Source organism: Portunus trituberculatus, chromosome 43 (assembly GCF_017591435.1).
Source record: "Portunus trituberculatus isolate SZX2019 chromosome 43, ASM1759143v1, whole genome shotgun sequence".
Taxonomy (NCBI): domain Eukaryota; kingdom Metazoa; phylum Arthropoda; class Malacostraca; order Decapoda; family Portunidae; genus Portunus; species Portunus trituberculatus.
In genome coordinates this window covers 2,647,353-2,661,768 of record NC_059297.1, presented here as the reverse complement: position 1 = coordinate 2,661,768, position 14,416 = coordinate 2,647,353, and the positions used below count along the sequence as shown (strand labels likewise).

The 14,416-nt window shown below is 42.4% G+C and overlaps 1 protein-coding gene across 4 annotated transcripts; it reads left to right on the top strand.

Annotated features, from left to right (window-relative positions):
- The first annotated feature begins 682 nt into the window (after positions 1-682).
- On the top strand, positions 683-13,448 carry LOC123518115 (7SK snRNA methylphosphate capping enzyme-like). 4 transcript variants are annotated; one of them, XM_045278736.1, is made up of 9 exons: positions 683-1,004; positions 4,448-4,610; positions 4,919-5,107; positions 5,662-5,842; positions 6,228-6,412; positions 6,858-7,470; positions 7,920-8,138; positions 11,645-11,800; positions 12,385-13,448. In XM_045278736.1, exons 2-9 carry the CDS (start codon positions 4,462-4,464, stop codon positions 13,279-13,281), a joined length of 2,589 nt encoding a protein of 862 aa, XP_045134671.1. In that variant the 5' UTR covers positions 683-1,004; positions 4,448-4,461; the 3' UTR covers positions 13,282-13,448. The 4 variants fall into 4 exon arrangements, with proteins under 4 accessions (XP_045134671.1, XP_045134670.1, XP_045134669.1 ...); XM_045278735.1 differs by having other exon boundaries at positions 684-945; XM_045278734.1 differs by lacking the exon at positions 683-1,004 and adding an exon at positions 1,271-1,478.
- The last annotated feature ends 968 nt before the right edge of the window (positions 13,449-14,416 follow it).

Genomic DNA, 14,416 nt, shown 5'->3' with positions numbered 1-14,416 from the left:
GGAGGCATGCAGTTAGCAGGATAAGAAGATCGATTAGTTAGCATGAAAGTAACGGTAGAAGATAGCAAGAGATGCAACATTCTGGCGGTGAGAAAGATGCTGAAGACTGCACTATACCAATTATCCCTTTGGTTGTTGGAGTGTTCAAAACAGTATGTAAGGCAAGATAAGCTCGGAGATTCCCGTTACTGACAAAACAGTGCGGCATGCATATCTTATGTGACTGCACTCTTGATTAAGAAAAAGAAGAAAAAAACAACTACTCCGTTTATCAAAGAGACGGCTGTGAGTTTATTGTGGGGACCACTTACAGAGATTCACATCGCAGTCGCTCTGTAGCAGCAGGCTGTTCATAATATACATTCTCAACTTTACCTAGCAATATGAATGACTCATGTTAAAGCATAATTGAATTGAACATAAAAGAATTAATAATAGCCACTCATGATTAGGGTGTAATTATGCAGGCCGTAATCATAATTCCTGGATCATGACAGTAGCAGCAGAGGTTGGTAAATATCACCACACACCCAGGCCGGTCCTGTACCATGTTTCTCTGGGTAATAGTCAATCCGTAATAATCACTCTAGCTCTCAAAATTGTATGATAGACCTCTGCGTGTATGTTGATGTTTACACTTGTGACCTTGAATGGACTTGACAACGCCAGTCGAATATGCATGGTGGCGGAAAGTTATTCCGTATGTCCCTCCTGGCTTGTTGAGACTTAAATACTTGGCAATTAACCTCTCCACAAGCCCAAAATATAAAACGAACGGTGTCCAGAATTTTGCTTGTGGTGAGGAGGGTCGCCCGTTCTCTGTGGCGCCTCAGAGGGAACGTTCGTGGCCCGGCAGAAGGAGAGCAAACACACACAGTGCTATATCTCCATCGGTTTTCTCGCCAGCCAGGAGCCAGCGAGGACTGTGGAGGGACAGGAGGACGCGTGAGTACCCCTACTTGCGTGCTACATTCCTGGAAGGGTCAGCAGTGGAGGCTAAATAGGTAAAAATAGGTGTTAATGAAGGTGTTGTGCACGAGGGCTAAGGAGGAGGGAGGGAGGCGAGGTGAAGTGCGCATGCGTTCACTCCCTTTCCCCTCCCTCCCTTCCTCGTCCCATCCATCCCTCCTCCCCTGCTTCCCCACCTGCCAGCCTTTCCTCCTTACCTCCTCCCCCTTGGACCCCCTGCCTCCCCACTCCCTCTCTTCCTAACTTTACTTCCTCCTCCCCTCCCTCTCTCTCCCCGTCCACCATCCTCTTGTCCCCCCTCCTCTGCCTCTCCAATCTGCGTCTCCCACCTTCTCGCGCTAAATTCGAAATGTATCTCATTTTGACCTCTCGCGCCCTGCATTTGCCTTGGTGTTGGTCGCCTGTCACTGAGGAATGACAGCCGCGCCGCCCCGGGCTCCTCATGACTGGTTGAGGCGAAAGGAAGGGATTGGAGGGCTGAAAATCCTCTTGCATGGCACAGTTGATAGGTGTGGGCGTGTGTGTGCAAGTTGTGGGGTGTTAGTGCAGGTGGATGTAGATTGACGACCATGGGCGCGGCTGGGCGTGTGGGCGGGTTGACAATAACAGTGTGTGGATGATTGTCAAGGAGTAGAGTTCGCGAGTTCCGGTCGAGTGGCACTGGGTGTCGAGGAGTGCGGGGTGTGTCACTGCGGAGTGCGGAGTGTGGGTGGATGACAGTGCAGTGTGGTGCGCTGGCTGCTGCTGTGCTGCTAGTGCAGGTGGATGCTTCAAATGTAGAAAAAATAAAGTGAAATTAAAACTATCGATTTACATTGTATATATGCATATGTGTGTGTGTGTGTGTGTGTGTGTGTATATATATATATATATATATATATATATATATATATATATATATATATATATATATATATATATATACTCTTGCATTATTAGTGTAGACAGAATAAGATTCTTAATGAGTGGCAAGTCATGCATTGATGCTATTCTTAATATATATATATATATATATATATATATATATATATATATATATATATATATATATATATATATATATATATATATATATACATTTGAATACTATATATATATATATATATATATATATATATATATATATATATATATATATATATATATATATATACTGTATATATGAAGTTCATAAGCCAAAGGCAACATACATTTGAATAAAAAAGACTTCCTTAAATGTCAGCTTCCAGAGCAATGTCAAACAGAATGACCAAATAGCAGAGGAAGGAGGAAATAAAGAAGTATGCAGTGAATTTCAGAATATACTAGAGAAAGGATATGAATTATTGGGAATACTGTTTAACTCTTGCATTAGAAAGATTGACAGAATAGGAGTGAGAGAAAGAAGAAAGTCTTGTGCATTAAGAAGGGGAGGTATGCATTTAGCAAGATTTGAAGAGCAGGTAGCATGAAAATAGCAGTAGAAGATGACAAGAGATACATTAGTGAGGAAATGAGTGGCTAAAGGCAGTCAGAGGAGAGGAGTTGGTAAGACAACAAAGTTTTCTTTCCATCCTGTCTAAAAGATCTCTACAAGTTCAACCTCCCCCACCCCATCTAATACAAGTGAAGCATATTCCACATACTCCATACATGTGCAGATAAGGCCCCTGTACAGTGTTAGCAGTTGGGGTCAGGGTAACAAAACTGGCACAGATGACTTAGAATGCTTAACTTCATGGAGACTGTTTTAGCTACAGGTGTTTTACCAAGATGAGGTCCCCTGGGAAGGAGCTTCAAACATGCCAAAATGCCACAGTAGAGTGAGATATTTCTAATAACAATAACACAAACTGATGCAAAATACTGTGGAATGTGTGTTGTAAGCAGTTATGATAATTTTTCAGAGTAATTAATATTAAAACAGATTGCTGCCCCAGATGATTGGCAAGAAATCTTTTAAACTGGGGTAAGGTAGGAGCCAGGACAACCTCTGAGGGCAGAGAATTCCAGAGATTAATGACTCTAATTGAGAAAAATCTTTTGCGTAAGTCAGTATGTATATGAGGACAGAATATTTTGAGAGTGGCCTGGAGTCCTGAGATGTGAAGTTTCTAATTTAGATTATAAGTAAAAGACAGATTGAGGCTGTTCAACGTAGAAAAGGCTGACAGTAGAGTGTTGATGAAGAAGTGGGGATAGTTATCTAGATTGTTCTGTCATCAGTGTAGCTATTGAGTTCAGGAGAGCATTGGGCATGGAAGGAACAGTATAAGATGATAAGTGTAACAATGTAACAGTGTGTGTGAGATTGATGACAAAAACTCAAAGAATGGGAGTTGAGACAAGATTGTATAGACTCCATCCCATTTAGTAGCAATATATGTATGAGTGGAGCTGCTGCTCTTGTATGTGGGATCCATATTCCATACAAAGATATATAAACCACCTGTATTGAATTAGCATCTGGAAAAACTAAAAAATGAATTGCAGACACAGTGGGTGTAGTGATAGTGAAAGAATTGAGCTTTGAAACATTCTACAATACGTGATTTGCTTTACTCATTGGAAAATGATTGAAGATTCAAAGTTGGATTCTGTGTCTTTCCTGCATAAACTGTTTAATTCTTGCCAAGCTGGATGTCTGATGAATTATCTACATTGAGAAATGCAGTGTAGAGTTCTTATAAAAATAAATAGGAATGAGAGTTTATCAGAGAAGGTTGTGTATGAATAATGGAAGGAGAAAGGGTGACAAAATAGAGCTCTGTAGGATTCTACTGTTAACTTATACAGTGTTGGGATTCTGTGTTTCTTGAATATCCTCCCCCAGCATCAAGACACTACATGATATATTTTTGTGTCAGGTCATCTGCAAATGGCTGGAGATGAACATATGTATCAAGCAAATGTTCTAAGTCACATTCTGGTTATGTCCATATAATGAATTTGATTTCCATTCTCTCATGCAAGTATTGCTTATTTTTTTTTGTTTCAAACTCCTTTAACTGGCCTCCCAAGCTTTTCACAAAATTAATTGTATATGAATAAGTATTTTCATGCCTCCATGCCATACATCAATACAATTTCTCCCTGGGACAGTGACGGTGAATATGTTATGATTGTATTGCCTAACTTGAAGAAATGTGGAGTGTATGGAAAGGGTGTTTCTCCACTATGGTTACCTGCCTGGCCTGGCCACTGTACCTGTCACCATGACATGCTTGATTTTCATGCCATGGTTAAACAACACCTCAAAATTTGTGGAATTTTCATTAATAGGGAAATGTCACAAGTGTATAGTATATGGTTTCTATGAAATTAATTTTGAGGCAGATCCTTTCATGATGCATGCTTTTATTGTGACATTTGCACCACAACACTCCCAATACTTTTTACATGAGAATAAAGTATGATTTTCATATAGTTTTCTTTTATCTTGTCTATAAACAAAGGAATATAATGTAATTACCCTCAGTAATTCTCATATAATCTACAGGAGACAGTGACAGGATGTCTTCAGAATTGGGTGTTGAGCGACCCACCACCCTGTCCCTGTCAGAGGCTCAAGGTGTGGAGAGGCGGGTCCACTTTGATGAGGTGGAACGGCCGCGCCTTGTTACTGCTCGCCAACACTCCACCCCATCCACATCCAGCCCCAGGTATCCGCCTTACTCTCCTGGCCCTCTGCTCACCATCCTGCTCAGGATTATACTGGAGATTGTTTTTTACTTTTTATTTATTTTTATTTTTGTGGAGTACAGGGTCACTTGAACTCACAAAGATTTAGATTCCATTGACTCAGGACTGGTGCCATTCTCTCTCTCTCTCTCTCTCTCTCTCTCTCTCTCTCTCTCTCTCTCTCTCTCTCTCTCTCTCTCTCAGCCTTTAATAATTATGTCCTCATTATAATTTGAAATATATACTTTACTAACACTATACTTCCCCTCCCTTTTGTTTCCCCCTGCAGGAAGGCACGGCCAGACCCAGACTTCAAGCCCAAGAGGAAGCGGTCCATGAGCTTCTCATCGCCGGGGGAACACCGGTTTGGTAACAAATGGCGGCCCAAGCGGGTGCGGGTACTGCCCTCCAAATTTCTCCTGGGTGGCAGCATCACTGACCCACTCAACTTGGGCTCTCTTGATAAGGAGGCAGCACAGTAAGTGACTCCCATGCATTGAGTTGAATGATGTTGCTTGGTGTAAGGAATGTTTATGTCATGTGTTGGAGGCTTACCATCAACTAGATTATTAAAACTATTCTATTTTTCTTGGCCAAGCTTTTTTTCTTAAGTGGTTAGAGATATTAAGAAAGATGTATCTGATTTAAAGAGCAAAACAACTTAATGTGGATGTGTTAAGTTTTGTAGGTGTAATGAAAGCTTTGCTGTTAGATCTTTGATAATTATGGGCTTCACCTCCTTTGCTGGATGATTTTTTGAGCTCCTATTATCTATCTATATCCTTATGTGTTTCTGCATTTGCTCATTAATTTATCTTTCAATGATAAGATAGATTTGTTGGTAGAAAAATTTTGCTTAGAAACAAAATTGCTGGATGGACATTCCCTGTCCCCAGTAAGCAGCACAAGTCTTAGAAATGGCTGCAATTTCATTAATAGTGAAAGTATAGATCATAAACTATTAAATATTACCGTGCTGTTTTTAGAAATACCATAATTTTTGGTAATTCTTTTCCTTCTGCCACAAAACAGGGGTACAGCAGAGACTTCCACTGCTGTGGGTGGAGGTGCAGCCATATCTAAGAGATCAGCTGCTGTACGAGTCATCATCCCGCCCAACATCAACGATCCGCTAAACTTGGATGCTTCTTCAGACAATGAAGACTTGCACACTGACGCACTCCAGAGGCAGATGAGGCGGCGGCGGCGAAGGGTAAGCATATGCTGTAACAAGGTAGAAATTTTTATTCTGAAAGTAGCAAGATTATATAATATGGTGAACATCATACCTATCCATCCTTTCCTTGGGTATATTGGTAAATTGGTACCTGAAGAAACCTGGGGAGGGTGAAATAAGAAAAACTGATGTGACAGTGGTCCTCTGTCCTGGAGGCATGTCGTACAGCACAGGCTTAAAGGCCAATCAAATAGAGATGAGAGTCAAGGGACCTAGGTCACACACATCTATACTGTATGCCTCCGTCTGTGGTTGTACTCACTGCCCATAACCTTTGGTCTTGATAAGAATGTAAAGCTCATCTGATGCACTGTGCTCAGTTAAAAAATATATGTGCTTCATTTTATACATTTGTTTCCAGAAGAGGAAGCGGCGGTTGTCTGAGCCGGTGGACGGACACGTTGGCCAGGAGGGAGAAGAAGTGGTAGGATTGGAGGAAGTTCAAGAAGGAGGAAGCTCCCCGAGTCGACCAGATCAAGTGACTCTTAAGCCTCTGACCATTAACACAGATCTTGTGAGTCCCCCTGGGACAACGGAGGGCCGCAGGTATGTTCCGCTGGTGGTGTGTGGCTGTAAGTGCATGGAAAGTTCAGATGTGACAGTCTTTCACACTAGTCCATTTAAGCTGAGGAATATATTTAGGTTAGAAGTTTCACTGGTCTAGGAGGAGCTAGCTTACTAGTTGGTTAGCCATCATTTGGTTCTTGCTCTGTAATTGTTATCTTTGTCTTCTGGGCAAGAGGGAGAGATAATGAACTAGCAACTCCTCTAAATAGATGGTCAAATCAGCAATGTACTGACTTACAAAAGTCATGGGAATGAATTTATTGAAGGTTTTGTTTTGTTGCTTGTGATTTGTGAAATTCTGGTATACAGTGCTTGCTTGGTTTTATTGTATATTTACAAATATATTACATTATTATCTTATAAGCTGCCCGGCATGTACAAACTGCTTATCAGTTACTTAATTTATATATTTTAATTTCTTCAGGGAGAGTAGTGGAGGTCAGCCAGTGACCCCAACAGGAACAAAACCTGGCGGCCCCAGCAGTGCCATGCAGCGGCCACCCTTCAAGAAGCAGCGGCACAAGTCTGACAACAAGATAGTGAGCCCGGTGATCCCACAGCCTGGGGGGGAGCGCAAGCGGCATCCCAGCCATCCAAGGCACCACACTGAGCGGCCACACCTCTCCCAGCAGAACCTACAGCCTCCCCGTAGCTATAATCCCAAGAGTGAACTGTTCCAGTTTGGTAACTACAACAAGTATTATGGCTACCGGAACCCTGACCAGACCCCCGATGTGAGGCTGGAGTACCTAAAGCGGGAGTGGTTTGACGGCCGTGAGGTGTTGGACATTGGGTGTAATATTGGCCATGTGACATTGACAGTGGCTCGAGACTTTAATCCTAAACGTGTGGTGGGAATTGACATTGATAAGAAGCTGGTGAATATTGCACAGAAAAACATCAAACATTACCTACGGAAAGGCGATGCAGAGGAGGCCAACTTTCCCAAGTCTATGCGTCTCCTCTATGGTCCCCTCAGGCCTCCAGTGCAGGCCGATGGGTTTAGGTCCTTTCCACACAATGTTAAGTTTGTCCATGTAAGTATTTTTTTTTTAATAATTTTCTCATGATGTAGGAGCATTCATTAATATCACAAGCCACTTTATTCCCTACTGCAGGTATTTATCACGTACAAGACCTTCTCTCAGAGCACTAGTGTTACTCGTACCTTGTAGCATGAGATCATTGGTTGCAAAGGTGGTAGTAAGAGCACAGTTACTACTGCTCATCACTTAATCATGATTATCAGGTCCTATTGTTTCCATCTTGTCGGTAGTTTTTTGTGGTGTATATGTATATGTATAGTGCAAAAACCATTTTGGAGAATTATATATTTATTTTCTAGAAATTTAGACAAACTTTTATAGAACCATTTTATGTTGTATTTATATTACCTTTGATCTCTCATCTGAAATAGTAACAAATGGCTCTTAGTTATTATATAATATGATTCAGAAGGAACTAAGTGAGAGGGCTTTCTTTCCAGGGCAACTACGTGCTGGAGTCTGATGAGCTGCTGGAGACAGTTCGCCCAGAGTTTGATTTGGTGCTGTGCCTGAGCATCACCAAATGGATCCACCTTAACTGGGGGGATGCTGGCCTCAAACGCTTCTTCCGGCGCATTTTCTATAACTTGCGTCCTGGTGGGCGGCTGGTACTGGAGCCTCAGGCTTGGCCATCCTACAACAAACGCAGAAAGCTCACGGTTAGTTTTTAGTTGACTTGGTTTGTTCAGTAATTCCTATAAACCCATGAGGCCTTTCAGGTATGGTTTTCTGCATGAGGTAATAATAATGGAAAGTTTCAGACAAGAGAGAGGGAGCAATGAAGTTTTGTAATTACAGATAGAGATATTGTGTGAGTGAATAAGGAAATATGTATGGGCTGCATGGTACACTTGTTAGGATCAAAGACCCGTGGCTTATATGAAGGGAGGGGTAGTGGGGTGTGACTGTGGGTATGTCAACATACTGTGGGGCTGTGTGCTCTCTCTCTCTCTCTCTCTCTCTCTCTCTCTCTCTCTCTCTCTCTCTCTCTCTCTCTCTCTCTCTCTCTCTCTCTCTCTCTCTCTCTCTCTCTCTCTCTCTCTCTCTCTCTCTCTCTCTCTCTCTCTCTCTCTGTCCTAATCTTCAGAATAGCACAAGTTATTATGTGAACACTGCCTTTTTGTCATCAACTTTGACCGTGGAGGATCTTCCCGGCACGGACACAGCTCAGCTTCCACGCTGCACCCCTGGCAAGGGAGGTGAACGTTAGTCCTGTGTCCCCCACCCCCAGAATGGAGATGGACTGCTGGGGAGAAGGAATATGGCAGAGGGATGATGCTTCAGGATGCAGTGTTTTGCAGAACAACATTCATCCTGTCCTTGATGTGGCCTATTTTTTTTTTTTTTTTTTTATACCTTGTGGGCTTTTCACGGGAATTTATGGGCTAAAGAAGATACTTTTTAGGGTACCTCCTATTTCAAAGCCCACCTGCCAGGAAACTGTTGCCCCGAGTGAGGAAGCCCAACCGACACTCGGACCGTGGACAGGATTTGAACCCGTGCGCTTGGAGACCCCTCGGACCCCAAAGCACGCATGGTTCCACTGTACCGTTGCAGGTGAAGGTGAAGCCGTCTGCATGTGTCTGAACCTTGGGGAATAATTGCAGTGTGTCGTTGAAGTACACACTGCCCTGGACCACACTAACATTGACGGGGTGTTTGGAGGAAGTGTGGTTGTTGAGTACCGTGTGGAGGGTTCTTCCAGTAGGTGCAGCAGTCCACCATATATTGAGGCTTCTCAGCTTGGCTGCTACTCCTTTGTGCCACACTTTGTTGAAGGTGCCAGCAATGTCCAGGGCGATGACAAACACCTCTCTCCTGCTGTCGATTGCAGTGCTTCACTCCAGAGAGTTTAGTAGTACCAGGTCAGCGGCTGACTTACCCTGCGTGAACCCAAACTGCCTTGAGTTGAGAAGATGGTGGCCGTTGAGGAAAGCTGTGATTTCCTCATAATGAGCTCAAGGGTTTTCCCCATCATGGACAGGAGGAAGATGAGCCTGTAATTCTTGATATGTCCTGCTACCCTTTTTAGGTACAGACATCACTCTAGCCTGCTTCCATAGTGCTGGCCATGCCTGGAATACCAGACCTCCTCTATAAAACCGAGTGAGTGGAGTGGCGATCTTGACTGCACACCACTTTAATACGTGGGGACTAATATTATCAGGTTCCAGAGCCTTTTTGGTGTCAGTTTTGTAGAACAAATCCATGAGAGCCATCACCTCCTCAGTAGTGATATACAGGTTGTCCACCTCCATAGTGGTAAGGATTGGAATGTTGGGTCTGGAACATTTACTCATTTTGTTGGAGAAATGGGCAGATAAAAGCTCTGCTTTTCCCCTCCTTATCATTGCCTCACTACTTGGTGTAGTGAGGGGGGAATGGAGCGGTCAGTGACCAGACCCTGCTGATGCTTCAGTGCTTCACCACTCCTTGCCAACACTGACCTGACAGCTTTGTTGTTAAATCTTTTTCATTTCTGGATAGCATCCTTCTGAGTGTTGGCCATGTACAGCAGGCAGTTTTGTACACATTGTGGTTGGCTTGGGTGTTTTGTGTTCTGTCTCCGCCATGCCCTGTTCTTCAGAAGCGTTTTCAGTAGCGGCGTGGCTGGGGGCAAACGGAGTCAAATGGAGGCAAGTTTTCACAAATGCGAGCAAACGCCTTTCCAAAGCATTTGCTTTTGTTTGGCAAATGCTTTTTAGCTAATCAGCGTGGAGCAACCCCATCAACCTCATGGAATGAGATCAAGAAGGAGTTACATTTCGAATAAAACTGGATAATAAGATGCATGTTAGGCCATATAAGTGGGTACTGTAGATGTAGATTTACGTTTACATATTGTGCGGCATGCTGGAGAGAACCGAAAAAAATAATACGGCGTGAAATAAATTAAGGAGCTGGTGGTAGCTGGTGACATGTCGCATCTATCCGTCCCTGTTGTGGGTGTTGTCCGATTCCATATTTCTAGTCGTGACTGATACAATAGTGGAGTTACTTTTAGTATTGACGTAATTCAATTATATAGGCATCAGAAAACCGCAGCCATACATCAACAATGGAACACCTTCAAAACAAGCCTGCGTAGATCAAACCACTTCCAAGGACTGAAGACCTGTTGTTTTTAATGAGTATTGCGCTGCTCGGCCCTCGGCATATACAAATGATGAAACACTGGTGACCTCTAATACTCCCCATCAAGGAATAAATCCCCAAACTTTTCCACCATGCTGCTGCGTTTACGTCTTGACCACAGCGCTGGCTCAGGCGACTGATGTGTACGATAACTTCTCCCAGGGATTGAGATCACAGTGACACGGTTGTCTGGCATCACCGATGGTGTCCTCAGCACTGTTCTGTTCAGCGTGAACTCAAACATGTTTGACCTTGCGGTGACGCTACTGAAAACGCCTCAGGTCTGCTGACTAATGTAATGTGTGAATGAGTTCAAACCTAGCATTGGCCAGTCCAAGATTAAATCCATGATGTACATCTGGTAAGGAAACCCTTGCAGTAAGACTGATCACAAGGAAGGGAGGTCGTCTGCCTGGCCCCACAACCATATTGAGTGGTGGTATCTTGAGCTACTCCCACATCCATCTTGGTTAAAACCATATGCTAGTCAGAGCCTGGGTGGTTGGGAGGGGCCAGGCACCAGTCAGCATACCTCAGCTGTTTAGGATTTCCTGGGGCCTCTGGATACCTTGAGATGATAGAGATCTCTTACTTTTTTTTTTTTTTCCTCTCCCCTGCTGCTTTGCCTTGAGGTTGTCCTGTCAAACTGTCTGCCAGTATCTGAGTTGAGGCAAACACTCCTGTTTTGAATTATCAAGTCCTGATGTTTTTTTAAGGGACTTTACTACAATTTTATTTGTCCAAGAAACTGCTTCTGTGAGCTTTATCAGGGAGATGAGTTCCATCTTTTCCTATTTGTCCAAGCTGCTTCTGTGAGCTTTATCAGGGAGATGAGTTCCATCTTTTCCTTCTCTTCTTTTCTTATCTTTTACTTCTTTCCTGTGAAGATCATATGAAAATTATTTTGTGTAGTTGAACTATAATTATGTTGATACCTTGTGAACCTGTATAGAGAAATTGTACATTTTGTTTTGATGGATTGAATATGAATAGCGATATGCTCATATGTTTTTTTTTTATCTCCTTTCAGAAACGCATCTTTGACAATTACAAAAGCATCTGCCTGTTCCCTGATAAGTTCAATGACTTCCTCCTTCATGAGGTGGGCTTCAGCACCAGTGAGAAGCTGGTCACACCAAACCACACTGCCCGAGGTTTCCAGCGACCGATCATCATCTACACTAAGGTAATTGTTTATATTACTGCTGATTCACAATAAACAAAATGGATATATTGTGATACCTTGATGCATTCAGGAAACAAACTGTACTGAAAATGTAAGGTGAACACATACAGCTTTCCTGAGTCATATAATCTGGTCAGCCTATGTAGGAAGGGGACTATTTTACCAATTCAATAATAATTTACAATTTTCCTAGTAATTCAAGTTTTCAACACAGTAGTATGTCAAGTGTATATATATAATATTAATTTCTTGCAAAATATGTTAACAACTTATGCTGTAACATCATGGATGTAGTTATGGTAATTTTATATACAGTTGACCTTATGTCTCGCCATTATATTCCCTGCTGCTTCAAATTAATTTGAGGCACAAGCCATTTAATAGCAGCAAGAAGTGCAATGAAATGTGAACACCATGAAAGATCTCTCCTGGACTATACCTGCTGATAAAACTTTAAATTTAAAAGAACTTCAAAATTCCAAAAGTTCATTGCTTAAATCATTGCTCATCATTGAGATTATTCAGATTACAAAAATTAGTTGACCTTAAAAACTTTTTAAATGTACATTTATTTTCTTCTACAGGCAGGAGGTAGTACCAAGTCCAGCCCAGTGGGAGAGAGCAGCACTGCTAACACTAGTGTTGCGACCACCACTACTGCTGCCACGATCACCACTAGTGTCATCGGAGACGATGATGTCTTCAGCACTGAGGCAATCGGACACAGCAAGGAACCCAGTCAGAAAAAAGGAGAGAAAAGGCGGAGAGATAGTGAGAAAGCAGAGGAATCGCCTCTCATTAAAGAAGCTCAAAGACAGCAGCAGGAGCAGCACAAGGACTCTTGTCCTTCACGACAGCCTCACACCAGAGTACACAATTGTGACAAAGCACCAATTCCTTGCACTTCTTGCCCCACCTCAGAGAAGGTGGTACATGTCTGTGATAGTAGTATTAATGATGAACTAGTTCTCAGGGTTGTTGGAGATAAGACAGCATCCTACATCTCTACCACTACCACTCTCTCTTCCTCCCACATCTCTATTCCTTCTGACAGCTCCATTACTACAACTAGTACTTCTAGTATTATTACAACTGGTACTACTACTGTACCCACCTTAAGTACTAACATCTCTGTTCCAAACACCACCAAGCATTCCTTCAACACACCGTCATCTGCTAGCCAGGAGAGAGAAGGTCCAGCATCTTCAGGTGTCGCATCTCCCAAGCCCACTGTAACCCCCGACTCAAATTGTAGCAAACCATTGGCTGTGGAAATAGGTAAGAAGACAAATGAAGACAGAGAGGAACACAGAGACAGCATTAAGGCAGAGAGAAGTACAGATCTCTCCACTCTTTCCATTCCCAACACCCTCAATCAACATTGTGGTCGAGAAGGCACCCTTGGCCAGGCCAAGAGGAAGATGCCAGGCTGTGAAGACAAAGAGGAGGCCACTAAAAGAGTCCGGCTAGGAAACACTTGAACTTAAGAGACACGAGATAAAGACTGCAATGGAGAATAAAATGTAAGATTATTGATGTGAAATTTTGTTGTCCATCCTTTGTTATTTTCCTTTCTTTTCTCGTGACCTTTATATCTTCTTTTCATTTGGTGTACAAAGAAGTCATCTCAATATAATTTTTGATTAAAGATGTTTTTTTAACTACCTTGGGAGTGCGTTTAATGATGCAAGATCTTTACGACAAATGCCAGACCAATAATTGTTAGTTGGGGTGAGGTGCCAGCATTTGAGCACTTACTTTGGCTTTAAGTTAGTTCATCATCTGTACCACAGCTAGGTTTGTGGTTACCAAAAGAAACAGGGCACATGAAAAACAAAGATTGAATGAAATGAGGGAGATTTGTAAAATGGGAGGCAAGGCATCAGAAGACTGAAGAATACCAGTCAGTGTGGAAAATGGAAGGAAGCTAAGATTATCAACAATTATGAGGGTTTAAGCTTAATTGGTGAGCTTTTGAAAGTTTGAGGGGATTTTAATTGGTTGGCTGATGAAAAATTAGAAATGTAAATAGAGGTAGATGTGTGGGTTGGTATTTGCCAACAAAGACAGTGGCTGAGAATAATATACATTTAGAACAATGAAAAGTATGCCAATTTTGTGAACATTAAGGTAACAAAAAAGTATGCTGATTTTATGAACATCATAGGAAAACCTTGTCAGATGTGTGAATTGGTAGAATGAAGTTCACGGGGTTCAAGCTTTATGAACGTTTTTAGAGCACATTTATATGAAAGGACAAAAGCTGAAAGAGTTTCAAGATTGATGAATTGTCGCTATGGATGGAACAAATCTCATTCATCTATCACAGTGTAAGACGTAATGGTGGTGTGCTGAGGTTCAATGGGGTGCACCTGTCTCAGGTGACATGACTGTGGATGAGATCAAGTGCCTAACTGGTGGAGGGGCACAAAATATAAGAGGTGACGAAGTGCTCATATGTAGTAAGTTAAAAAATAAATACCAGTAAGATACGATTTTTTAAGAAGAGAGAGGGTCTTGTTTCTATGAAAGCGTGTAGAGAACAGAAAGGTCCAAGATCATGTGGTGTGTGTGGAAGTAATGCCACAAAACAGAGAACTTGTCACTGTGCAGACA